The sequence below is a fragment of the Leuresthes tenuis genome, unplaced genomic scaffold, assembly GCF_036924035.1.
Source record: "Leuresthes tenuis unplaced genomic scaffold, fLeuTen1.0.hap1 SCAF_13, whole genome shotgun sequence".
NCBI lineage: Eukaryota > Metazoa > Chordata > Actinopteri > Atheriniformes > Atherinopsidae > Leuresthes > Leuresthes tenuis.
Genome location: NW_027325367.1, coordinates 7,898,555 through 7,924,778, shown reverse-complemented (window position 1 = coordinate 7,924,778; position 26,224 = coordinate 7,898,555). Strand labels below are relative to the sequence as shown.

Here is a 26,224-nt window from a genome sequence, read left to right as displayed (position 1 = left end):
CCACCCAAGCTTTGCTATTTATAACCGGGGGCAGGAACTCGAGCTTTGTTCTGCTGGTTGTGTTAACAGTCGCAGCGGTTCGCCAGATGGGTTTGACGACACCTTTGCTCTTCCTCAGTGGCCCTGTCTGTTTGAAAGGCAGGGATGGTTCAGGTCGGCGTGCTTGTGGTGAATTTTTTTTTTTTTTTTTTGTAGGACAACCGTGCGTCTGATGATTGGAAGCTGTCGTCATAGTGACCAAAAATAACCAAATCCTGATTCCATTGCAGTGTGTAGTTTTTATGTCAACATTCCCGTGAGCAAAAGCGATGTCCTTCGAAGACTTGCTGCAGGCGCACCAGCTTTAAATTGGACAGATCTACTCCAGTGTCAGTTGTGTGGATGCATTTGGGATGCTTCTGTGCCTTCACAGTGCTATTCAGGGATGCAGTTAACAGGTACAGATAGAGGGTTAAAAGAAAAGAAAGACAGACTTTTATTTTTATTTGTTTTATTATTTTATTTTTACTATTTGCTAAAACATATTTGAATTACATTTACCAACTGCTGTTCAATTTAGAGGGACAGCAACCACTGTAAGCAGCACAGGAGCTTTTGAGCGTAAAGAAGAAAAATTCTGTATTTATCCTATTGAGGTAGATTTCACTTGCTGAGTTATAAGATGAAATGCAGAAAGACCCACAAACAACCACTGAAGACAGGTGCCGTAAAGTCCTGGCAAAACATTGTAAAGAGCGAAGCTCATTCAGCAGGTGATGTCTTGGGTTCTTCACTTCAAGTAGTGCTTACATGCAAAGGTTTCTCAATAAAGCATTAAAATGTATATGTAGTATATTTATTGTCAGTTAAACTTGAGTCTCTGAAGATGAGTGTTCTACAGAAGATGTCTGTTAAGCCCCACGTCTAGTTGGGAGCTAATACTTGCGAAAAGCTGTCCTTCATGTCCACTTTCACTCTATATTTACTCCAGTATTCATCAGTTCATTCATTGCTTGGTTGTGGTCTGTTAAATGCCAGAAAAATAAAGAGAACATTTCTATTTTCCTGAAAGGCTGCACAGTTGTGTGGCGGTTAGCACTGTTGCCTCACAGCAAGAAGGTTCCTGGTTTAAATCTCAGCTGGGGCCCAGCTTCCTCAAACAGTCCAAAGACATGCACGTTTGGCTAATTGCTGATTCTAAATTTACCTTAGTTGGGCTTACCTTAAGTTTACCTTAGTGTGTGAGTGAGTGTGTGTGTGTGTGTGTGAGTGTGAGTGTGAGTGTGCGTGTGTGTGTGTGTGTGTGTGCGTGCGCACGGTTGTTTGTCTCTGTTGACCCGCCTTTTCTCCCATCGGCAGCTGAGATCCAGCCCCACCATGACTCTGAACTGGATTAAGCGAGTATAGAGAATAGATGGGTGGATGGGTTTAAGATGATCCTTGCAAATGTTTTGCTCTGCTTTGCCATCTTAAAAGATTGCCACCATTTTGCGTTTGTTGGTCATAATGTTCTTGTGTCTATCGGTGGGATTTCTTCGATTTTTTTGCCTATAGAAACCATAGAATTTTCCATTAAATCCAAAGAAAGGCCGTTTGAGGACTGCTTACTGCTTTATTTATCTAAATCTTGTATATAGTAATTATTTGTCATTGTGTTATTAGCAAAGTACAAAAAACTGTCTTGCATGGTTGTTTGAACTACAAATGTACATTAAGATAACAGATTCTTTTTTGCTTGTTTGTTTGTTTCAGGGACAGCCTGTTGGCCAGTGTGATTTTAATATTCGGCTGTTATGCATAGAAAAGGAAATCATTTCTCCCCGGATGGAAAAGATGAAGACTGGACAGATTGACAAAACCAAGGAGCCTTTCAGTGTCCGAAATAAACCCTTCTTTGACATTAATGCATCACGCAAGGTAAACTGGTCCAAAATGCTCTGTTCACTCTCCAACCCGCACCCCTCCCCATTACTTTGATAGAAGTGACGCAGTCATAGCCCATCCCTGCTTTTCACACAAAGACAGACTCAGACACATGAAACACAGGCACCCAAACGCTGTACGTATTGTATGCTCGAATGAAGTCTGTGAGTAGTACGCTCTTATATTCCCAAGAGCTTTTTTCCAGAGTAACAGTTCTTCAAGGGCAAATTGGTCCCAGGAGAGAGGCCAGAGTAAGAGCAGCTGAAACACATCCATGCACTTTTATCTTATGGAAAGGACAGTCTCAAGGGAAGGAAGGAAGAAGGGAACTCACAAATGAGTGCTTGGCATGTAGACCTTTACCCACCGGGACTCACACACCCTCGAGATGTGGGAGCCAATGCTACAGCACACTGCTGGTGTTTATTATCCTATGAGCTTGTAGGTACTGTAGAAAACAGGGTTTCATGACCTTTTGTTGAGAGCCTGGTTCCTGCGTGGCTTGAATTTGGTCAGTAATGCAAAAAGTATTTTTTTCTCGTCCCTTTCGATCAATTTTATTTGTGCTTTTTTTGGTGGTAGTTTTATAATAAATAAATGATAATGGACTGGGCAGCAGCACTGTGATGTTCACAGGCTTAAAAAACCCAGGAAGGCTTCTTCTTTTTTTATGCTGTTAAGCCTTCCTCAAAGGTCTGTACGCATGCCCTTTTTCCACAGGTCTGTGGGAGGCTAGAACACAATTAATTTTATGTCTTGCTTGGACCAAGATTAGTCGGAAATCTTGGCGCTGCATATTCACAGATGATCAAACTGCAGGGAGGGCGTGATGTTGGGACATGTTGGTGTTTTTGCACTTTGTAAAGTTCTCAGAATGAAGGCTGGTATTACCTTTGGTCTAACCCTGTGCTATCCACATTTCTAAGAACCTTTATAAGTGAGCACCCCCACAAGCTGCATATAGATGAAGATATTCTGGAAATGAAGTCACTGGAACCGCGTCTGGTTTCTGACTGCTCTATTGTGCTACTCGACGGCCATCTGCTCTCCATACAGTCCCATCTCTGTTTTATGAGACATTAACTGAGGAAAACTCGAAGGTCGCTCATTAATTCATTGAAGCACAGCCCTCCAGTTCATGGCATATCAACCAGAAATTCCTTCTAGGGATGTTTCAGTCACACGCTGGAGTTGTATGATGGCTTTTGTCTGTTGCTAAGCTGCTGTTTTTCATGTCAGACACTTACACATTCATGCTGCCACTTCCCTCCCAGTTGGGGCCGTTTTTTTCTTTTTGCTTCCTCTATTTGTGCAGTTATCTTACAAAGACCCCTTTTTTTTGTTTAATAGGATTTGTACATCTGGACAATGAGATAATAATGAGATATATTCGGGGGAATTTCCCTCTTTTGCGGATGAATTGACTTGGTTGAGGTTTGGTTTAGTTTGCGAAATAAATCCTAAAAAGACTTTACTGGATACAGACCAGACCTGTCACCTAAAGCACTGCAGAAATTTATGGCAAAAAAGCACAAAAGCCATCATCATGTGTATTTTATGGTGACATTTATTTCCTTTGCTAAATGGAAAAAATATGTAGTAGCTTTTATCTTAGATAACTAAACTAATCAGTTTTTGCCGTGACATGAATTTTCTCTGCCGCATTAAAATCAAATAACCTCAGTGATGGCTGGCATTTCATTGTTGTTGAACAAAGTGTTGTGCAGACCAGCCAATAATAAATGCAAAGCAGATGTGATTAGTTTTTATGGGAAAGTATATGCAAGCCTTTTGTCTTTTAAGATGGAAACATGTCATGAATGCTGAAGTGCAGAATAAACATTACCCATCCAGTCACACGTCAGGGCTGAGGAGAACCATGTTGATGCTGACGTTTCTCGATAGCTTTATTTTCCTGTGGGCCAGCAGGCAGAGCAAATATTAGACTTAGCAATATATTGAACTTAGCCTTTTAACAAAGTATAAAGTCTTACCCAGGATGTGGAGGCAACTTATGTAGAAATGTGCTCTGCATGCTTCTTAAATGGAAATGTCCTGGAAAATTGGCTGACAAATATATTTTTGAGACCCGCTTATTCCCCTCACCGAATTAGAAATAAAGCCAAAACTGGAATGTCTGGTAATTTTTCTGCATGCTGAATTGAATAGTATTGATAATTTCTACAGAGGATGAGTTAACAAGGTAAAAATGAATGTTCCCTCTTGGATTACAGCAAGTAGTAATAAGACTTTCAGGCAACCAAAAGCTGATAAGGGTGTTTGCTATTTCCATACAGCCTGTGGGAAAGTCAAATAACTTAAAAATATCAAAAAACTTTTTAATTTATTCATTTTCTCCTTCTTCTTTGCTTGTTAGACTTTGTTTTTATCTGGACAATGCACTTAGATGTAGAGCTGTAGCTGTTCGTTTCAAAGTTCTTTTTTTTTTTTAATCCAAGTTAAGGAATGACTCACTGGAATTTCATTGTTAATCATGCACCACATAACTAATACAAACCATTCGAAGGCTTTTAAAACATTTATGAAGATACTTAAACTCATCAAGAAAATAATGAGAAATGAGTCAAACATTTGCAGAAAATGCAGTAACTACATATGATTAATATAAATGGTGTGTCCTGACTTAATGTCACAGTTAGGTGATGCTGAAATTACTGAAGGAAATTAGATTGTCAGTAAAGACAATCTGGCACCACTGCATCTAATATCCCACACTCATTCATCATATCTTGAAAGAAATTAGGCTCAGTTTTAATAACCCTTTCCCCCATAAGACCTCCGATGACCTCAGAACCTCGCACAGCTCCTCCGAGGAGACCAGATGAAGGGAAAAAAGAATAACTTTTCTAACCTGAGAGGAGATCTCATGCTTGAATTTCTTTTTCAACAAAGATTGAGCTTGGATATAGACCTCCTTAAATACTTGATTAGACTGCAGTTATTCCATAGAGCTGGGAGCTCACCTTCTCACAGCAGGTAAGATGAAGATTTAGTGTATGCCCTGAATATAAAACAGCTAATGGGATTTACCTGCTTTAGAATCTAAATTGTGAAGAGTTTTCAAGGCTAATGCACTCTGAAATCAGTCAATGAGAGACCCTAAAGCACCTAAAACGGTATTAACTGAGATTCAATGTTTTTATAGCTTGGCAACAACTTATAGCCAGCAGTTCAACATCTGGAATGCAGAGACGCTTCTCGGTCGCATGTGTAGGATTAACCATCTGTAGAAAAGCGTTAGAGTTGTTCCTGCAGCCATTAAAGTCTTAAAAAAAAGAAATTGTCACCCTGATATCCCTGTTGTGTCCTTGTAAGGTGTCCAAGCTCGGCCATTTCATCCACCACTAACCTCACATTTCCCATGATGACCAAAGGAAAAAAAAAATGAGATCTTCTCTCTCTCTTTTTATTCTTTTTTCTTTTTCTTTTTTTGCATCTTAGACATTTCTCTTCAGTTCATCTGGATTTTGGGTCTTTTTCCAGGCATTACATGGGCTTTGGAAAGCTCAATCAGCTGCTGCCACGTCCAACTTTCCTGTTGCCATGGTTATACATCATAACAGATATGTAAAGAAAATGATAAATCATTCCATATATACAGCATCCAGATGCAATGAAATCTGCCCAGAGCTAATCCAGCAGGCTGCCACTAGAGCAGCTTTTTGTTTTAATTGATATTTTACATACTTAACAGTAAGTTAAATTATTTTACTGCCTGTGTATTTATTGAATATGTAATTGACTGGACTCCAAGTTGCCTATAGTCAACAGGACGGTGATAAAAGTGGAATTTTTAGTAGTCTTTTAAGTGTGTCGAAGGGACTACGGAACACATTAACTTTTATTCTATATTGAAACATTACCCTCTCTTTTTTGTTTTACACCAGAGGCTGTGGACCATCTTAGTTTTATGATGACCCTAAAAGGGTGATGCTGGAATTACAACAGGATTTTGACTTGCTCCCAAACACTGCCTGGTTGTAATGTTGCTTGAGCCCCACTCTGGTTAGAATGCAGCCGCAGACCTCGAAGACATATTGTCTTTCAGCAAGCTCCCCAGAATCCATTTCCACCAGTAAGCTACTAAAACTGTACCTTTACTCCACTGCGTGGTTTGGTCCTTTCATCTGTCATAGTTTAAATGGAAATACATTTTGATTAGCCAAAAGGTCATTAGACGGCTGCCAGTGTTTGCAAGATTGCTTTTTTGCAAATGTGTTGTGTTTTAGCTCGTCACAGTCGGTTATTTAGTTCATCTGTATTGTGCCATTTCACAACAGAAATCATCTTGGGGCGCTGTACAAAGACATAAAGTTCAAATTACTTTTATGTGCTCTCAGACCAGATGGATTCCTGTTACATTCTTAGCATCACATATTCAAATACTTGTTTATATTAACACTAATGGCACTAATAACCATGAAAAGGATTTTTCACAATTGTGCTAAAGGATCGCGGCGAACTCAAATAATTTCAATCAGTCTGTTGTGTCTGATTATGACAGGCATGCCGGGGATATCTGTCACATTGTAGTTTCACACCCGGTCCTGCAGTGCACAGGTTGTGACCGATCTATAACTGACAGCATGGCTCTTATTTTATATCGAAACATTTCTCCCTCTGGGGTATACACTTATTGAATCCATTCCAGTGAGATGCCTCTGGGTTCTTTGCCTTTCCTTTTCATACGATTTAGACAGTATCTGTTTCATACTTCTGTCTGTGTGTTTCCTGACACCGTTATAGTCACACCCAGGCCAAGTTGGTTATTAGGTTGAAGAGACACTATCTACAGCAGCGTTTATTGGATTTATGTATTATCGCTGCACTCGCTGTCAGCGGTGTTTGGCCTCAACACTACCCTCACCTGACAAGCAGCTGCAGATTCAGAGATGACTTCAACCTTTATCAGATCTGTGATATATTCTGCATGCAGGATGTGAGATAAACCAAAAGTTATTTTTAAGTAAAGCAAATGACTTTGGTTATCATGAAAATGTGGAGAGACATGGCTTCTGGACACAGTGTAATCTCTATAGAGTTTAACTGAAAGTCTAAAGGCAGTTTTGATCCTTTTTTTTGTCAGTGTACACCATGGGTTCTCTTGTAAAGCTGTTATTTTTGTTTGTGTTTAGAGAATCCACATCTTGGTTACAGTGAGAGTCCAAATTGTAACAAGACTTCTGTCCTCTGGACTCTTTATTTGCAGACCTCCCTCCACAGTTCTGTTGTTGTTATACGAGGACAAACAAGTCAGAGTCTTTCTTTTCCGCTTGAATCAGGTGGGTAGTTGTCAGGATAGAAGAAAGTATTCCTTCCTGAGCATCATGTCTCATTAATAGCAGGGTGTCAGTCAGCTGGTGTCCTTGTTGCTCACTAACCTCGCGCCTCATGAGCTGTCAATTCTCCAGCTGTTGAAACTGGAGAAGCAAGACCCCCGGGCCTACAGATTTTATTTTTTTAATTATTTTTTCCTCATTTATCTTAGTGCTTTAAACAACGTCAAACATACTTTTTGTTCTTGAATCACAGGTCGTAAGCTGAGCTGTTGTAGTCCATGGGGATTTTTGTGGTCAATAAGATAGATGTGTCAGTTAGCTGTTTCAACGCACCATATATAGATATATCTCTCTCTATATCTATATATGGTGCGTTGGCTTTAGTGCATATGTATCTGCCATGCTACCGTGTTGATTTAATTGCAAGATAATAGCTGAACTAATTATATAAAATCTGTTATTGACCTTTAAACCTACACTAAAGATTTTTTTTCTAATTAACAGCCGAAACGTGGGAATCATTTGGCTGGAGATACAGTTAAAATCTCACCACTCAGCTGTATGTCCTGCCTACTTTATGGAGTACACAACCAAAAAGAAGAAGAAAATCACGCTGCACCTCTGCCCCTTGTGATACACGCATCCTCCTCTGTTAGGTTCAAGACCAAGCTGCTCTTTGTAACCTGCACCTTCTTTCTCCTGCTGCTGCTGCACCCACTCGCAGAGGGAAACATGTTGTCTGTTGTATAAGGGCTTATGCTGCTTGGTTGAACACACGACATGGACTTGATGACTAACGTTTGTTTACCTCTGTTGCCTTGAGAATTTTTAGATTTCGTCAAAGCCTCCAAGACATTATGCAACAGCCGATGATGCACGCCATATCTATACAGTAAAGGTCGGACTCACTGGCAAAGCAGCTGAAAATGAGGCAATATCGAGTGTAACAGCTTGCTTGCTCATTTTGTTCCTCCCAGGCTCAGAGTTGAGTTACTCAAGCGTGCGTCCTCCAGGTCGGGGCAACAGGTGCTTTTCTTCAGAACCTCTTTGAAATGTTGTGTTAATTCTGTGTTTCAGCTTTCTTCCACTTTATGTTGACTTCCTATATTTGACCTATGAGCGTGTCATGACATCCCTGCCTTCATCCCTGTCATCAAAAGGTCCTTCTGAGATAACCAGCACAGCTGACTCTATAATGATGGAAAAACTGAATCAGAATATTTTGCTTTTCAAGCTTTTTAATGAGTTCTGTGCTCTGTGTAAATCAATACCAAGCTTTTAAACAATATATGAGGTAGTAGTGGAACTGCAGCTGCGTTTTTTTAATAATAATCATGTAAAATGCATGTGTGCTTAAAGTTTAAAATGGGCAACTGTTTACTGACTCAAACTGAAAGGTGAAATTATAATAGAGACCCGAGCAACTTCTGTGTTGCCCTACAGACTGGAGAACATCACCTTGTATGTGTGCAAAATGAGTTTTTTACCTTATATAATGAGCTCCAGGGCTTTGGCAATCAACCATTGAAACTGTCTGCTCCATGAGAAAAATGTAGCTTTTGGCAGAACAGGCAGTGCTATTAAGGTTGTTTTTCTCAGAAAGTAGATAAACAGGAAAGTTTACTGAATTCCTGAAAACAAATCCTATTTGATCCAAATATATAGAATCTTAAAAAACTTTTTATTTGCTAAATGTGGAACTATTGAAATAAATATAATTTCGTCAGTCTAATCGAATTGAATTTACAAAACATGCAGTTTGCCTCTTGGCCGATGTACATATACAGAACTAATGCGATTGTTTTCCACAGAAACATGCACACAATCTAGAGTATATTCAGAAACAAGTTAAAATGAGCTGCAGCTCTCATGAAACTTGACATTGGACATTTTTATCCCAGGAAATAGTAAATTCCTCTTTCAGTTTAAAGTCTTTTCTGTTTAATATTGGTGTACGGGATGGGAAACAATATATTTTCATTTGGGCTGAAAGATTCCTCTTAATGCCACGGGATTAACAGAGGCACGTTCTGTGAATATGATTATTGGTCCTCCCCATAGTGCAAGATATCAAGAAGGGATGTAGCTAGAATAGATTTTTTTTTTAAAAAAAGGGTCTTTTAAATGGCAAGTTCATCTTCAAAACTTTGGCAAATAATTAGCCAGACCAAAGTTATGTCGCTACTATCGATGTGAATTGCATTATCATTGGAGTACTTCAAGTCTTAAATATCACTTGCAAGCAAAACACACAGCTGATGCAGAGATCGCCACCCCCTGTTGCCAAAAGCAGACCACGCTGAGTAGTTTGCAACAAAGATGCCTGGACTACCCTACCTACACAGTTCTAATCTGTAAGATTATTTTCTTAAGGTGTGAAAGAATGTTATATTCACTGCCAGAGTGGTGCTGCCCTTGAGGCAGGCAGCCTGCTGAAATAGATCTGGACGTACTGTGTCCTTCATCGCATCTTCTTGAGCTTTTTTTTTCTTTTTTTTTTTGCTGTGAAAACACAGATTTCTGAAACATTTTTCGACGCCGGTTTGGTTGCTGCGCTACTGGAAGGACTTTTACTTGTAACTCTGGCAACCATCTGTTATGATGCATAACCATGGCAACAGGAATGTTGTTAACCTGTTGAAACAGCTAACTGAGCTCTTTAAAGCCCAAGTAATGCCTGGAATAAGATGCTAAATCAAGATGAGTTGAAAAGAAGACCTTGAGGATGCAGAACAAGAACAAAATGGAGAAAAAGGGTTATACCATTTCTTCCTTTGATCGTCATTGGAAGCCTGAGATCACACCCTGATAAAATGGACAAACTTGGACCTCTGGTGAGGACAAAGCAGGAATATCAGGAAGGCAATGTTATTTTTTCATTGAGGCAGGGTTGCAGGAACAACTCTTACACCTCAGCTTTCGGTCTATGGGCAGACAGAGACTGCAGACAGAGAGGTAAAAGTGAGGGAGGACGATTAAAGTGCTTGTTAACAACAGATGGTGTAATCCTGGGCATGTCACCGAGGAGGAACATGTCTGCACCCCAAATGTTGAACTGTTGGCTGTGAGTTCCTGTCCATTTTGTCTATGGACAGTTGACCTGTGCTACCTGCCACTGCTGCATGTGCACTCCGTTGTTGCCAGGCTACAGAAACAGCATCCCAACCCACCGATGGACTCTGAAGATTTCTACCACACCTTCCTCTCTGCTACACTTCAACTTTCTAAATTTGTCAGCTGATTTATATTTTATTTTGTTATCTATTTATAACTACAGAATATCCTTAATGACAATTAATTCTGCAGCTATATAATTTCCCTGAGGAGATTAATAAAGTATAATTGAATTTGCATAAAGCAAGCGTAGTTTTCTGCTCCTATGTCGATTAGAATATTAAAAAATATCCCTTTAAGGTGCATTTAGAACATATATTAAAAGTGTGATTATTTTGCAAATAATCATGAGTTAGTCAAACACACTTTCCCCTTCAATCGAGACCTGTTCTCTTGCCACGTCATGACAACTAACGAGAAATAAAGTTTGGAGTTGATTCCAAGTGTTGAATTTGTATTTGGCTGCTGCTCGGGGGAGCTTAATGATTATAAATTTGAAACACGTGTTGATACAGGTGAAGAAGGCCGACTGCATTAGCACCTGTTTTATTGCTCTTACAACACCGGCCAACACTCACTGACATGAATTAATAAACCCCACGATACCCAGTAAAAGATAAGTCCTTTAATCCTGCCAAATTAGTTTGCTTTTCTTTTACTTACTTTGTTCAGTTAATTTTTTAGCCTGTGAAAACTGAGAGAACATATTTAAAAGAAAATAAAAAGAGACACTAATTCCTAAATGGTAAAATGCAATATTCTTGTTAAACCTCCTTCAGAGATCAGAGAGAATCCACTGTGGCGGTGTACAGAGGTAAACGTGTCACTCTCATGTCATGATATGTATGAACATGACAGTGCTGTAACTGCAGCAGCCATGGCTTGACGACTGGCCGGGATGTCCTTTTTTCTTTTTTTGATTTCACACCCTTCACCCTTTTCTCTCAGTCTTTGTGTCCTGGCTTAACCTTCATTTGTCAGAAAACACTATCAGACACTTGCACACCCCCCAGTGCTCTACCTCAGGACAGACAACTTCCTCTCCCACTGACCGCTTAAATCCAGCCGTATTTTGTTGGCGCTCAGTGAAGGGCTGCCTCCCAGTTGTTGCCTCCTCACACTGAATGTGTGTCTGCTGTCCGTATGAGTGTGGCTAAATGTCTCTGAGTGTGTGGGCTGATATCAACACTGCTTTTGTGGTAGTTGGTTTATCTTCCCTCTCTCAGACACTGGCGAGGGATGTGTTCAGCTGGCAGTAGCATAGCTGAGCATAAGCTCTCACAGGTTCTCCACCGTTACAATTTTGTCTTGTTTATTCTCTACCTCATATTACCTTTAAAGTCATTAGTTGTCCGTTTCCAAAGAATTCTATTATGGGGGTGGTACATATAAAGAATAAGCCGCAGCCTTGCAGCTCAAATCTACCATGGCTGATGTGGGATAACTGTTATCCAACCAAATTTTGATAAATGAAATGCAGTTAATTTATCTTGTTACTAAACTACAGGATCTCTGTATTCATGTACTTTCTAACCTAACCAGTGACCATAGCTTTATTAATCTGAAGTTTCATCACCATGGTTTTTCTATAAAGCTGTTCTCACTGATGCAGCATGCAGACACAATAAAATGGTCTAATATCAAAGTTTCCTGGTTGCACAGCTTTGGTTTGGCGCACCTGGATGTCATGTTATGTTTTGCTATTTTAGTCTGGATTTTTCAGATGTATTACAGGAGTTTAACTCTTGATTGAATGGAAACCTGCTGAATTTCTCAGATTTTAGTCTGTCCAGGAGAGAGTAGCTTACATTTTAAACCTATCAGGAATACGTTCCCAAACCTAAAGCCTGCTAGAGCTAAAGAGTGGGGCATCAGAGATGGTGTAGGCTCCAGTAACTGTGCTTGGAATATACAGTAATTACCTCAGATGATGGCGAGTTTACATTTTTATTTTCAAGTCTGGAGGATCTTTGAACAGCCATCACCTTTTGGCTGCAGCCTTTCTGGTGGTGGTGACGACACTTGTGATTCCATCACATGCATTGTTGCATATTTCACAAGTGTCCTAAAAACAGTTCTCAAGATACAAAAGATTTTATTGTCCTTTCTACATCCAGAGACATTTTTCTTTCATAGTCAACAGAACAAGTGATAATGATATGAAAATATAGTATGATATAAAATGTTAAATAGACTTTATGCCCTCCATTTGAAAGGAGAGTCATTTATTATTATTATTAGTCCAGTTATTATTGTAGAGTCTCAGCTCATCCCGTAGTAGTTTAATCATCAGGTCTTAAATTGCCTGTCCGCCTTTCCTTGTCAATCCAAATGATTGCATACGATGTTGTCTTTATCATTTTTATGAAACATCCATTATCCATCAAAAGACGACTTTTGTTTTGAAGAAATTCTCCGTAACCACGTCTGACTCCTGGTCAGTCGGTGATTTTCCAGCCCTGTCCAGACAGTCTGATGTGGGTTTTCATTTAATGCGCAACTGCACACTGGCTACAGGGGGCCATTGGCTTTAGGGTTGAAAGGATTCTCGAGCAATGGCCCCATAGTCTGACTGGAATATCAATCCAACTTTTCTAGCTTTGATTCAGCCCCTGTGCCTAAACCACCAAACAGCAGTGAGGATGAGCAGACAGCAGGAGAACACAAAGGCCTCAGGAGGGGATAGCGAGAGCATAATATCAGTGCAGGTGTGCTAAGAAAGTAATGATATTGCATGAAAAATACACACAGCTTTGCTGTTTTATTAGCATTATGCAGCATAAGCCTATATGCAAACATTATATACACCAACATAGCATAAAAGGTAGAAATATTTCATATACATAACTAACCGTAAAACCTCCACATATTGCTTATTATAATTTATTATTCACTGCAGCTCATAACTAAAACTGTTCACTGGACCATCACCATCGGGTCCTGAGTAAATCTTTGACTCCTCCTCGTTTGCGTTGACCTTGGTGTTGGTCCAGTAAATTGCACCTATAATGGAGACGTTAGTTTGCATTCCACACATTCTTACTTATTCTGTATTTCAGCCCTGTGCATATAGATCAGGAAATCTATTATCGTTCACCACAGCAAGAAGTGGTAATTCAGTTTCAAGGTCAAGTCAGCCATAATTTACCCTCGCGGGAGGTTTCGAGACAGCTAAACAAACATGGCCTGGTAGCAGAAATGTAGTAGCGCAACTATAAATTGTTCAGTCTTGATGAGACACTTTGATTTAACAGCACATAAAAGTTAATTAATCCTTTAATAAGTATAATTACAAGGATGCTCCACAGACAAAAAGCAATGCCACGTTAGCATTAATGTGGTTCCACCTTTTTCCTTTATTTACTTTCTGTTGAGGTTTCACTCTAAATTAGTCTTTGCAGTTGAGTCTGGCTTTGCTGCGAGTAAATGTTGAGAATATTCTAGATTGGCAACACAAAGTGAGGAACAAACAAAGATAATCACAGGCTTCAATTGTGCTTCTTTGTTGACAAGAGATGTTTGTATTCTAGTTCCTCTGACAAGAATTTCTGGGTCTGTCACCTAGTTTTTTGTAGCAGTTTTCTATAGTGATGCACTGATACCGATGTTAAAGATAATAATTAGGTTGTTGGCCTACAGCCTGTGCAGTGATTATTTTCCCCGTTAATGCCAGGGAAACTCTAAGCTATACATTGTAAAAGATAACAGTTCAAAGTATTCCAGCTCTCCGTTAAACTCTTTGTTTTTTTCATACAAATTAATTAAAAACTTTTTTATCACTCTTTTATATAAAATAGAAGTTGTTTAGAAAAAAATACTCGAAACCATAACCAACTAAATGACTTTTCAGAGCTTACATCGAGCTGCAAATTTTTCCCAGATGAATATCACTGCCACTACCTGCCGATAGAGCCGTTCTAATCCAAAAGTTGAGTTGGCTTAGGTCTGTGCTGTTTGTGCATTTCTAGTTTTCAGTAATTGTTAAAGTTTGTCATTTTTCAAAGTTACTGAGACAGATGTACTGTATATCCTTCCAAAGTTTGGTCACCATCTTATGCTTTGGACATGTTTCGGCAGCCTCTCTGTTGGCGCTTCATAAATCTGCTCGTCGTGTTTTCACATTTTGTTGCCAGTTGTAGGATGTCTCAAGTGCTCTGTCATGTGTGCTTTTCACTTTTCGTGTCTTCATGCTTCATCCTCTTTGAGACAAAATCAGTTGTCTGCCCTGATTACTTTCAGGGCTTCATCTGGGAGAACTGCGCTCTTTTAGGTTTTTAGAGGATTGCACGCATGTCCATCTGTTTAAATTAAAGTTCCTTCACTCTGCGTGGACTGAAGACGACACGGACAGCAACCATCAGCCCTGTCTACACATGCAGGGCTTTTCCTCTGTCTCTACATTTGTCTTGGGCAATATGTTGCTCATTATTTTTCCAGGTGACACTTCAACACTTGAGCTAGGACAAGCAGGGGATTGAACCACTGCTCTTTCCTTAGGGACTATCGCCAAAGTCATGAAAGATACTTCCGTCACTGCACTGTGGCTGTCGTTTAATCTTCCTTGTGTGTCTGTATCTGGTCTCTCTTCCAAATGTGCTAAATAAAATGCTAGCTTATGATCGTTGCCATCTATTATTATCAATCTTACATAGATTCGTCATCAATTACATGTGGATTCAGTTTGAATGAGGAAGTTTTGTGCTTGCTGTAATTGAAAATTATTCATAATATTTTATTAAGTGAGATTAAGTGTTGCACAGAAGCCGAAGCGATGTTTCTTTTTAGTTGGCTTTGGAAAGCACGCCCCTGCTCAGCAGAGGACAGCTTACAGTGGGAATAAGAATGAAGGTGAATGTCATAGTTTCTGTCATTTCCATGCTATCAGGCTATCAGCAAATTGGGTATCAGTCATCATTGTGTCCCACTGCGAAATGAGTGCAAACATAAAGCACCGGAGAGGTGACTGCAATGACTTCCATCACCCCGTCAGTAATTCTCTCCAGGGAAAGGCACTGTTTAGCATTTTAGCAGTTGATTTGTCTCCCCGAGTGCTTCCGTTGTCCCGTCTCAACCCTGGAGCCTGCAGCGAAAGCTTGATCTCTTAATGGGGCTTTGCTGTTCACCTCCGCCTACACATCCCACATCTAGTGGGCTCAGCTTTGCGCTTTCTTCCTGAAGAGGTTTAGCATGAAAGCAGGGTCTCTGGCCCCCTTTGCATGATCACTCCAAGGAACTTCCTTACTGTAGGAGGATGTGTGAGAGGAAGTCTTCTTTCTGCTCATCGCTCCATCCAAGGTTCACTGTACGAGCCGAAGATGGTGAGTGGGTGTGCTAAAATGGCAAGAGAACTGAAATGGAACTCCCAGATCTTACCGCCTACATGCCCTTCCCTCATAAAGGCATCATTTCTTTTTAGTCTGGCTATCTGCCTTCTCCATGTCAGCACGGTTGTCAAGCTTTGTGTGATCTGCTGTGACTCATTCGTCATTCTGGAGAACACTGATGTTGCTCTGCTTTCTTTGTAGATATTGTAGGAGGCAGTGGGGATTTTTCTGTAGCTTTCAGTTTGATATGTTCAACACTCCTCGAAGGGCTGATGACTTCATTCGCCTTCCTGGAGCAGATTGGCTTATCATTTCATATTTCCAAGTGTTTTTGGGAGTGTGGTCTCTCTTTGGTTTGAAGAACCAAAGTGGAACCAGAATTTGGGGTTTCCTCTTCCAAAATGAATCACAGACATTTTTAGGAGGGCAAATGACTAAAAAAAAAATCTTCCTTTCAAAAATAAGCATCGTTCATCAGACCTTGACTAAAGGGGTCACCAAATCAGTCTTTGGATAAAATGAAAGTTGTTTGGACTCTGCATACATGATGCACCTTCTCAAAGCTTTACACTATTTTCTGTAAAGAAGCTTTATGAAATATTCCTGAAAATTGGCTTTGGGAACGGTTTGAGGAAGAAAATGCTTTCCAAATGTTTTGGTGAGAAGCACCAAATTCAAGGCTCCTTTAACCTTTTATCAAGATTAAAATTTCTAATAAGTGCTATCGTGAATGCCAGAATGTCTGTTTTCAGAAAGTGAGTAAAAGATGTGTTTTGTGAGAGAGTTGCAAAAGTTTGAGGCACAAACTGCATATCAGATGAGATCTCAGTACTTTGGCCCTTTCTGTTTTTCACCTGATAAGTCTAACATTTATGATTGTCTTCGTTCATTCTTCAAAGCTTCATAAACATCTCCTTTAGGGCAAATTTAATTAGATGTATTATACAGTGGATTCTGCTCACTTCAAAGAGACTTTTGAAAGATTACCAGTCATCACAGAGGCAGGAGCTGTGGTCTTACGCTGGACAGCGAACCTTCGTCAGAGGCTCTGTCTCTCTCAGTCTCACAGGGCTTCTATATTTGGCATGATTTACCAGCCTTGCATCAAATCCAAATTAGATTATGTTGTACTTTATTCCACACTTTGTTGTATTTGTGATGGAAGACATAACTTGGTTTGGTCTTCATATTTTATGAATAATTTGCCATCTCGCTAATGTCCATATCTGCCTCTTGGAATATCAAAACCAGGAAATAAGTAGAAATATTACACAGATGATGTTGATTTAATTACTCAAATTGACACCGATCAGCCAAAACATTATAGCCATTTGCATAATATTGTTAATGTTTAGACAAAACGTCTGCTGGACTTGAGACCTCTGTTGGTGAGTAAAACTGCATTTAGCAAAAGGATGTTTAAGAGCGAGCTTTGGCTGCTCTGCTCTCAACGTTTGGCTTCTGTGCATCTAGCTTGTTTTAGGCGCCCTGCCCAGCATCCTGTTGAGCAATCAAATTGGCATCGGGGGAGATTTGATGCAGGGTCAGTGCATCGGGTCGTTTGCTGTGTTCCCTGAACCATTCCTGAGCAGTTTTCAAGGGTGGGGTAAAGAGCAGCGTGTGTCCTTGGTCTGCAGAAACGTGTCCATTCACATTAATGCCACTGTCCAAGGTTTTACTGCAGACTCTTACATTTTTTTTATCATTGTTATTCGGTCCGTAGTGCAGTGCTGTTTTGCTTTTGAACCTTCTGGGCTTCTGCGTTTTCTTCTTGTTCTGCTCCCACAGTAAAAAGACATTTGTGTTGGGTTTATTGGTGGTTCTAACTCGACCTTGAAGGGATGTCTGTGTGTGTCTGTGCAACTAGCTGGTAACCTGTCCAGGGTGTACACAGCCTCTGCCCCAGCTTCAGCCGTGACAGGCTCCAGCACCAATGGCTCACTGCAGGATAAAGTGGGTATAGCTGATGGGTTTCTTTTGTCTCTCATTCCGACAGAAGACAAGATTCAATCTTTTAAAAGGATGTTTTTTTTACAACACTCCTGATCCATGTTCCAGTACCTTCCTGCATTGTAAAAGGCGTTGCTTTCTTCTTAATTTCATCCTGATGGCTTGGATATGATACCTGATATCCACTGCAGTGCACTAATGCATTCACTTTCATTTTTATTGACCAAGGCCATTTCCTGCATGACTACATATATTTAGTCTCTGCATGAATATACAGAAGAGGGAAGCTCAGTTTTCACAAAAAACATTGCAGAAATTCCTTTTCTGACATTTCTGCCACAGATATGATGAAGTTTGTGTGACTCATCCCCAGGTTGTGCAAATCTTTTCACAGTAAGACAAAAATAGCCATCATAGATGAAAGACGGGTGCTTTTTCAAATGACATATTCTTGTTCAAGCAAAAAATGAACTTATTAATACTATTTATTTCTGGGACCAGCACAGTGAGCTGTAAAAACAATGCTGAATGTTGCCAAAACAATGATTTGAAAGGATTCTGTTGAGCTGAGAGGAGCTGCAGAGTTTGTTTTTCGAGAGACACAATTCTCACTATACTTAATCATTCAAGTCATGTTTAACATTATTCATATTTTGCACTGCTTATACTGACATTTCTTCCTCATAAAAGTCTCTCATACAGTGTACCCTTTGAAAATCTTATATTAAATTCTACTCCATGTTTTGTGGAGGTTTGGCAGTTGGGCACAACATTACAGCAGACATTCCCCAAGGTAGAGGATGTGTTTTTACTTGTTTTTATTTATTTTTTTATAACTTTCCAAGCAACGTTCATGCCCGTGTAGTATGTGTCTTTTTCCCCACAATGAGCACGAACTAAACATACCAACATCACATAAGATTGTTTTCATGTTATTTTTCTGATTGAGATTCAGTTGCAGTTTAATCTCATACCTCTTCTTCACTTCAGAAACATTGATTTGAAGGTCTTATTTCATTCACTTCCATTTTCAGACATTGTTGAAGGTGGAGCACTCAGTTAACCCTGGCTGTTTCTCTTCTGTCGAGCACACTAAAGCCTCAGAGACTCATTATATAGGAGTCCTTCTTGAGTGAAAAGTTTTTATTTCTCTCCTTTCATTGTATTTAAACACGATTAAAAGGCTTGTTGATGTTAATCCTGTTCTGTGTGTTGTGATGCTAATGATGGTAGTCATCATGGTAATGATAAATGATCTGAAGTCCTTGTAATCATCGTAACTAACACAATTCAGTGTTCAGCTTCATGTACGTCTATGTGTGCAAAGGGGAAATAATTCATGGGTAATTTACATACTTTTAGGTGTGCCACATATAAAGTGATATGGTATGATATGATTTTATTTTATTTAAATTGTGTACCACAGCTAGTTTACTAATTCTGAAAACCATCCACTTTTTGTTTACATCTTTCAAATTAGACATCATCAGACAAAGAAGGTGGATCAAATTTAGATTCTCTCATGATATGAGTAGACTGTGGGGTATCTAACTGCTCATCAAGGGAAATCGGGAGGAGGTTTCAGTATTTTGCAGCTGTAAAGTCATCCTTTGTTGTTGTAGGGCTACAGGCAATGAATACTAAGTGTCTCTGATGTGGCAGAAATGATCATTGTTGGCTTTTGCGGCACAACCAGCCCTGAGGAAACTTTTAGTATACTTGCTTTTCAGGCCTCATGGAGCCGGCGCTTCAACTTTTAAGTTTATCAGATGGGAATAAAGCTTTCAAAGGCATCTTGTTTATCAGATTCTGGGGACCACATTGGGCAGATGCTGTTTTTAAAATGCATTACTCAAAATCTTTAGAAAATAGTTTTAGGTAAATTGTATTTCCTGTAGTTACTGGACTTACATGCAGACAATCTGCCGGTTAGATATCCTGAAGTTTCCTCTGTGACAGAGCAAAGCCTTGACAGTGGAGTGTTGTGTTTATTTGAAAGAGCTGTCAGTAAGCAAATTATTCAAGATTGACAGACACCTTCTGGTCTGTCAAGGTACAAATTTTAATCTCTCGGTTATGTATTGTCTGTCCAAAAAAAGTAAGATTAGGGTTTAGTTTCAGGGATATCTGGATGTAAGAATAAAATGTATCAGACGTACACTTAAAAGTTGAGGATTTTCTAAGTGTTTGCCTCCAGATGTATTGAAAGTAAAAACTGTCAGCTGTTTGCAGGCTCTGTGGCTGTAGTTCACTTCATAAATCAACGTGATTTCACGTCATTCCAGCTACAGCTTGCAGCTACCACTCTCGTCATCTATCAGTTTTGCTGGACTGTTATCCTGTCCCCTCCTAACACCTATTTTCTTTTCCTTTATTTTTCTTTTAGCTCCTGGAAGGCAGCTTCACGTCCCAGGTCAGCCATGAAGTCGATGGGCTGATCTTCCAGCCGTGTGGGGTAAGCATCCATCTCTGTCAGCCTGTCATTTGTCATACCCATAGCTCCGTTGCCACAGGTTGAATGTCAAACATCGATTTTTCCTGCTTCTACATCAGAATCGGACAGCTTGTCACTCTCAGCAGCCATTTGTCACTTTCTGTCCCAGTTTTGTCATCTATCATGACAGAGGAAACTACACTCCAACCTCTACTCACTCCTACATAAATTCACAAAATCACTGACCTCTCTGTGAGACACTGGACCTTAAATCATACTCACGGTGGGTCGTGTAACAGTGGAATTCTAATTTACATTAAATTAAAATTACTTTCATCTCAGACAGTAACACCATTCCTCTTTTCTTCTTTTGTGATGAGCTGAAGGGCCCATGCTCCTCTGTGCAATATATAAATAAATCTGCATATCATTAATCCAGGAAGGACCTGGGGTAAGAGTCTTGCACATTCTCCACAGTTTCGGCTTGTTATTTTTAGTTTCAGCTTGATGTTAAGCTATTGCAACCAGTCTATGTATTTTAATGTATTGGGCAAAGCAGCTGCCTGGTTTGACTTTTAGACCTTTGAAAAATTTTTCTCTCTTTTGGCTGTTTAAGACACTAAAGTGCAACAAACACCAAGGCCACCAGAAGACCATTTTTAATTCAATCATATAGTAAATTCACAACAAAGATAAAGTTAAATGATAAAGCAAAGAAGAAAAGAACACAAAATCTAGTACATAAATGATAAAAAATACACTTTTTATGATAGTTTTGTTGCTGTTGTGTTGAAATAATCTCCAGCCAATGGTGTAAAATCATCGGTTTATGCAGATGATCTCTAAATAAAAGATATCGACCCATTTAATGGGTCAGCTGATTATTTGTTCTGTCACTCTTTCACAGATTTAAAATGAGTTTTTAAAGAAAATGTGGTTCAGAAAAAGTTGGATATGGTAAATTAAAAGTCACAGTTTTCTTAGATGAACAGCTCCAGTCCCACTGTTTGTAACACCCAGCACTGGTGCAGCAGAATACAGGATGGTGGTGCCGAATCAAACTGTGTCCTCACAGCAAGCTGGTAACTCGTTTGTAAAATTCACTGCTGGAAACTTAATAAACAAAGACTTTGTTCACTGAAGCCTCTGATTTTACTCACCTGCCTGTTGAGAGTATTTCATAATCGTAACAAGAAAGGCAGACAGTTTTTGTGTTGCCTTAATTCAGCTCGCAGACATGACTAACTGGAGTCAACATATACTTTATGTCACTTCAACTTCTCACTGGTCCTAAAGCGAATAATCAGAGATGTTATGATAACCAACATCATTACCGCCCTTTTCTCTAAGTCGGTAATTTCCATCAAAAGAATTAAGCAGCTGAACGTCATTTTATGAAGGCTTTCCTGTAATTATCACCATATGGTGGAAGCATTACTATTAGCATAAGGATTTTGATGGTATTGGTGTATGCCAGAGCTAAAACATCTTAAACCTACTTCATGCTAACAGCATTGTGTGTGGGAGATGATTTAAACTACCAGCGATGTCAAAGATTGCAACCAGATAAAATACCACTTCCTCATCCTGCCCTTAGTGGCTTATCAGTGAAATTATGGTGGCCACAAACACCATGAAAGGCCGTTGTTGGTGCAACATGGTGGACTGTGAGGAAGATGATCCACACTGTTTGTAGATGTAAACAGATTGTTCTAATTTAATTCAAATATCAGTCTAGACATAGAAAAACCTGATTATATTTATCAAATGGCTTCCTCGCCACAAGATCCCTCTAAATGTTACGTGATAGAGACAAAGAAAAACGATCTCTGTGCACTCGACTGTGAAATTTGCCGATGGCAGGTTTACCCAGCTGCACTTTCTGTCCACCACAACACAAGCAGAGACCATCTGCATTTCCAAGCAGGCGTCTCCACAAGACTCCTCAACTAATGCGTCACTGTCTCAATCAGTAATGCAAAATAGATATCTTTTTTTGCAGCTGCTCCGTTGTGCTTGTTGTATAATAATCACTTTTTATATTTCTGGATATATTTGAATTTGGATTATATCTGTTTATGATTTGCCTGCTTTACGGTGCATCACTCAGAGGGATGAAAGAATGCCAATTAGACTTAGAGTTATGGTAGATTAATTTCTAAAACTGTGGAGAACATTATATAAATATTTGCGGAAGTCAATATTTATGTGAAAATGGGGTATAATTATCAGTTTCTTTTTTCAGCTGCACATTATTGTGCATATTATGCCTGAGAGAAATTGTCTGGAGACTGACCAGAAAATGGTTTTGGATTGAGAGCGGTTCCTTGCTGTTTTGATCCTGCCAACCTTTGATTTGTGATGATTTTATCTTCTGTTTACTCTTAGAATTTCATAGGTCATGACAAATTGAATGTTGTCAAATGTTGAGATGTATATGTCTGCGCATTCACTCGACCTGCGAAGGAAATGGCAACAAGATCGCCAGCATCCAAGTCATGGATTAGGACTTAACTGTCAAACGGGGTTTCTGATTTGTTTTGGCAGCTTTATTTTACTGAGCTGACATTATTGCTGTTCATCAAACTGAAGCAGAATCTGCTGGGGCAGCCTACAAACATCCTGTCAACAGGATAGGTTGGACAGGTCATTGTTCAGTCAAGTCATTTTTACTCTCAGGTGCCTTTTATCAACACCATTATGTTAGTCTTGTCTTCACAGCACTGCAACACTGTTCCTGATGCTCATTTCAGAAAAAAAACACATTTTCATGTTTCCAATTATGCTGTTTGTGCTCGCAGTGATTTGTGATTAAATCACCAATTATTTAAAGTAATGCTGTACAGCAGTTTAATGTATCAGAAAGAAGGAAATCTCTCCAAATTCTGAAGGTTAACAGCTGGCTTTAGTCTGCATAGCCACTCAAACAAATGGGTCGGGCATGTCTTGTGCGACTAAACGATTATGCAAATACTCAGCCATCTGATGTGGAATTACTACAGCTAATAGATTTAATTTTCTGTCTACAGAGTCTACATGGATCTGTTACAATCCTGTTTAGCCTTTTCACCATGTCCATAAGATATTTCTGTTATAGTTAATATTATGAGCAAAAGAAAACAGCCACCAATGCTATGGCTTGCTATCTATATGCTATATTTTGCAGTGCACCTTTTAAAACCGCAGGTAAACAACGGCAAACAGCTTGTAAATGCTACATAGACCCCATGGAGCAATCAGAGCTAACCAATCCCAACTATTTGCAGGGTGCAGCTCTACAGCTAATTTGCATCTGCAAATTGAAGCTAGCAAGCTTTGAGGAGAAAATAGTACAAGCTTTGTGGAGAACACAGCACAAACAAGGCCAAGGAAATAGCACTCTGTGAGTCATTGGAGACAGCAAGAATCTTGCTCCTGTTCAACTAACCATGGAAGCCATTAGGACCAGGCTAACCTAGGAGCTGCCAGAGTGAACTCCCACAAAACAGTATTAGCAAGCTTCTGGTATACCTGCGCCACAGCTGAGACTTTGTTCTGCTAGCTCCTGGGCTCGTCCCCCACTTCTGGAGCCACTAACTTCCGTAAGAAGCAGAGCTTTCAGTTGGCTCAGAGTACCTCGGCTCCTCACATAATCCTGGGAACAGGACTACCTCAGGGAGTGCTAGTAACTTAGCTCCGCTCCTGGAGCTAACATCAACTGTTAAACGCAAAGAAAATGAGAATGACTACCATTATGCTATTTCCTCATGAGTATGAATTTGTATAATTCCTTTGATTTTCTTGAGAATCCTTCTCAGGTTCAGAGATGTTTGTTCATTTCTGAGCAGAGAGAGGAAAGGCGGTGTCAGTTGGTAGTGGGTAGTGATGGGTGCAGCTACAGGTTATCTTATTCATAAATCATTTACGAGGGACTCATATCTCAAGCAATACTAAAAGGATGAAAGGTTTTTTTTTTTCATGGTAAAAACTTAATTGGACAAATTACAGATTTTTGATGATTTATTAAAACGAATGGATTAAAAAACTGTTCATGACAATTCAGGCTAAAGTATTTGAAGCATTTCAGGCAATTTTGGATTAGATTTACTTAAATCCCTCTAACCATTCTGTCTATGAGCAACACAACACTGCAACAGTGGACTGGGTATCATCTCAGCATGTCTTGCATGCTCTTTCAGTGGTAATAACGAGCCCGGTGATAACAGCAGGGTGGCACACTCAACACTGACACAACACATCACATGTAAGGCAAATGGGAATGATGTGGGCCTGCTGTTTCTCGGTCAATATGAAAATAGTCTGCCCTGCCGCTTACTGTGCTCTGGCAAAAGACAAAAGTTTCCAACTGCGTCTGCGTTCTCTAGATATTTAAAAAACAGAAGAGACCTTTCTGTTACAACAAGGTTCTGCATCTGATCTAGAAGGAAATCGAAGGAAGGGCCGATAACAATCTGTTTGCAGACAAAACAAATGCAGCAGAGAACTAAACGGCACTGAAATAGGCCATTGAACTGATGGCAGGTACATTCTGATAGGGCTAGATTTAAAGGCATAAGTAAGTGACTTTTGAAGTACCCTTTATCTGTAGTAGTAACCCATGTACAGTCAGCCTGTGAAAAAAAAAACATTCATGCTTCAATATAGCAGCAATCACTTGCATGTACAAAGAAAAAAAGACAGAGGTTTGCTGAATTAATGCTTATTAAGTTGCCCTTATTTTTTACCCTCATTAGATTTATTGGTGGCTCGTGGTAGAAATTGCCCTGGTATGCCCCCCTCTGTAATCAAAAATGTGTTTCTGAAGGACGCTGAGCTGTAGTGATTAGCATATTGGATTGTGGGGAGTTCTTAATGCCACCCCCTAATGTTAGCATTTGATGTTCTGCATTTGAAATCACATCATTCTTTGGGGCATTTCAGAGCTCCACCATCTTTGCTTCATTTGTAGGAAATGATGTTCAGTGCTTTCGTTTGTTGAATTAATCCAGTGTTAATGATCAGAGAGGCTCTGGCTTTGGTGCTTTTATAGTTTTTCTCATTTTCACATGACAGGGCTTTCACAGAAGAAATGACCAGCTGCAGGTGAAACCCATTCTGATAATTACTGCTCGGATACCAGCCTTAGTTACTGCATTAATATTAGAAACGTGACCAATCTGTTATTAAGAAAAAATCTATATTTTTACTGCTGATTCAGTTTGATGATAGTGGATAAAGGACATGCTGGAGCTCACTGTGCGCACTTTTGTATTACATAACATAGATTGAATTGTATACATGTAAAACCCTTTATTTTTCTAAACTCTTGTGCCATTGCGGGCCACAAGCCAGAACTTTAAGTTGATTATGGTAATGAAAGCATAATTGATAACATCTTTATCAGCCTCAAATGAAATAGTGTGCCAAACTTCAGACTCTGAGGCTTCTTCTTGTTAAACGTTACCGTTTCCTGTAGCTGACAATCTACTGTGTAGGTATTGTATTGTATTGGGCTACAGCAAATTATTCTATAGGTAATCAAGTATTCCAACAACTAATCAAGTTATTGGATTGTAACTTTCACCTTTTTTCTGTTCAGACAGCACAGTGAGTCAGAAATAGAGACTGATATAACACCAGACCAGACAATAACTATCCTCAGCGAGCATATTTTCTTCATAAGCGTACATTTATACTAGCAAACATACTGATTTACGCTAAAAGCTAACCTGAAACATTATTTCAGTGCGTTTGTGCACATCTACTCCGCTGGATGTGTAAACTTGCCGCTTTTTGCTGAAATGCTCTTTTTTTCTTCTTCTTCTCAAAGCAAATCAAGTCGTTTCTGGAAGAGAAATAGAAAAGAGTGACTCACTGCGACAAAGAGACACTCTTTTTTGGATCATTGCTCAGTGCCCTGCAGATTACCTCTGTTTGCTGTTAGAATCAGGTTGGGAGACGAGGCTTTGCTTCTGCACAAGAATTCTGATCTTTGGCAAGTTTATCCTCAAAGTAAATATCTGATCAGGTTTAATCTTTCAGTAAATGAACATTTCTCATTTAGTTAAAGGCACTTTCACTACAGTTTGAAGCAAATGCAGTACGAGGATTTTAGATTTTGCTGTTAGCCATCAACAATGTGTAGGCTGTCAATAAGTCATTGATTTTTCTTTGTCTTTAAACTAGCCAGCGCTGAGTTAATCTCTTGTGTGAATGGAATT

At 39.5% G+C, this 26,224-nt stretch overlaps 1 protein-coding gene across 1 annotated transcript in view; it reads left to right on the top strand.

The window, feature by feature from the left end:
• The window catches only part of rngtt (RNA guanylyltransferase and 5'-phosphatase), an 85,643-nt gene that overhangs the window by 36,408 nt on the left and 23,011 nt on the right, over nt 1-26,224 (top strand). The window contains exons 11-12 of the mRNA XM_072362272.1: nt 1,732-1,896; nt 19,977-20,045. Of these exons, the coding sequence (XP_072218373.1) occupies nt 1,732-1,896; nt 19,977-20,045 (234 nt within the window). The remainder of the gene's footprint in view (nt 1-1,731; nt 1,897-19,976; nt 20,046-26,224) is intronic.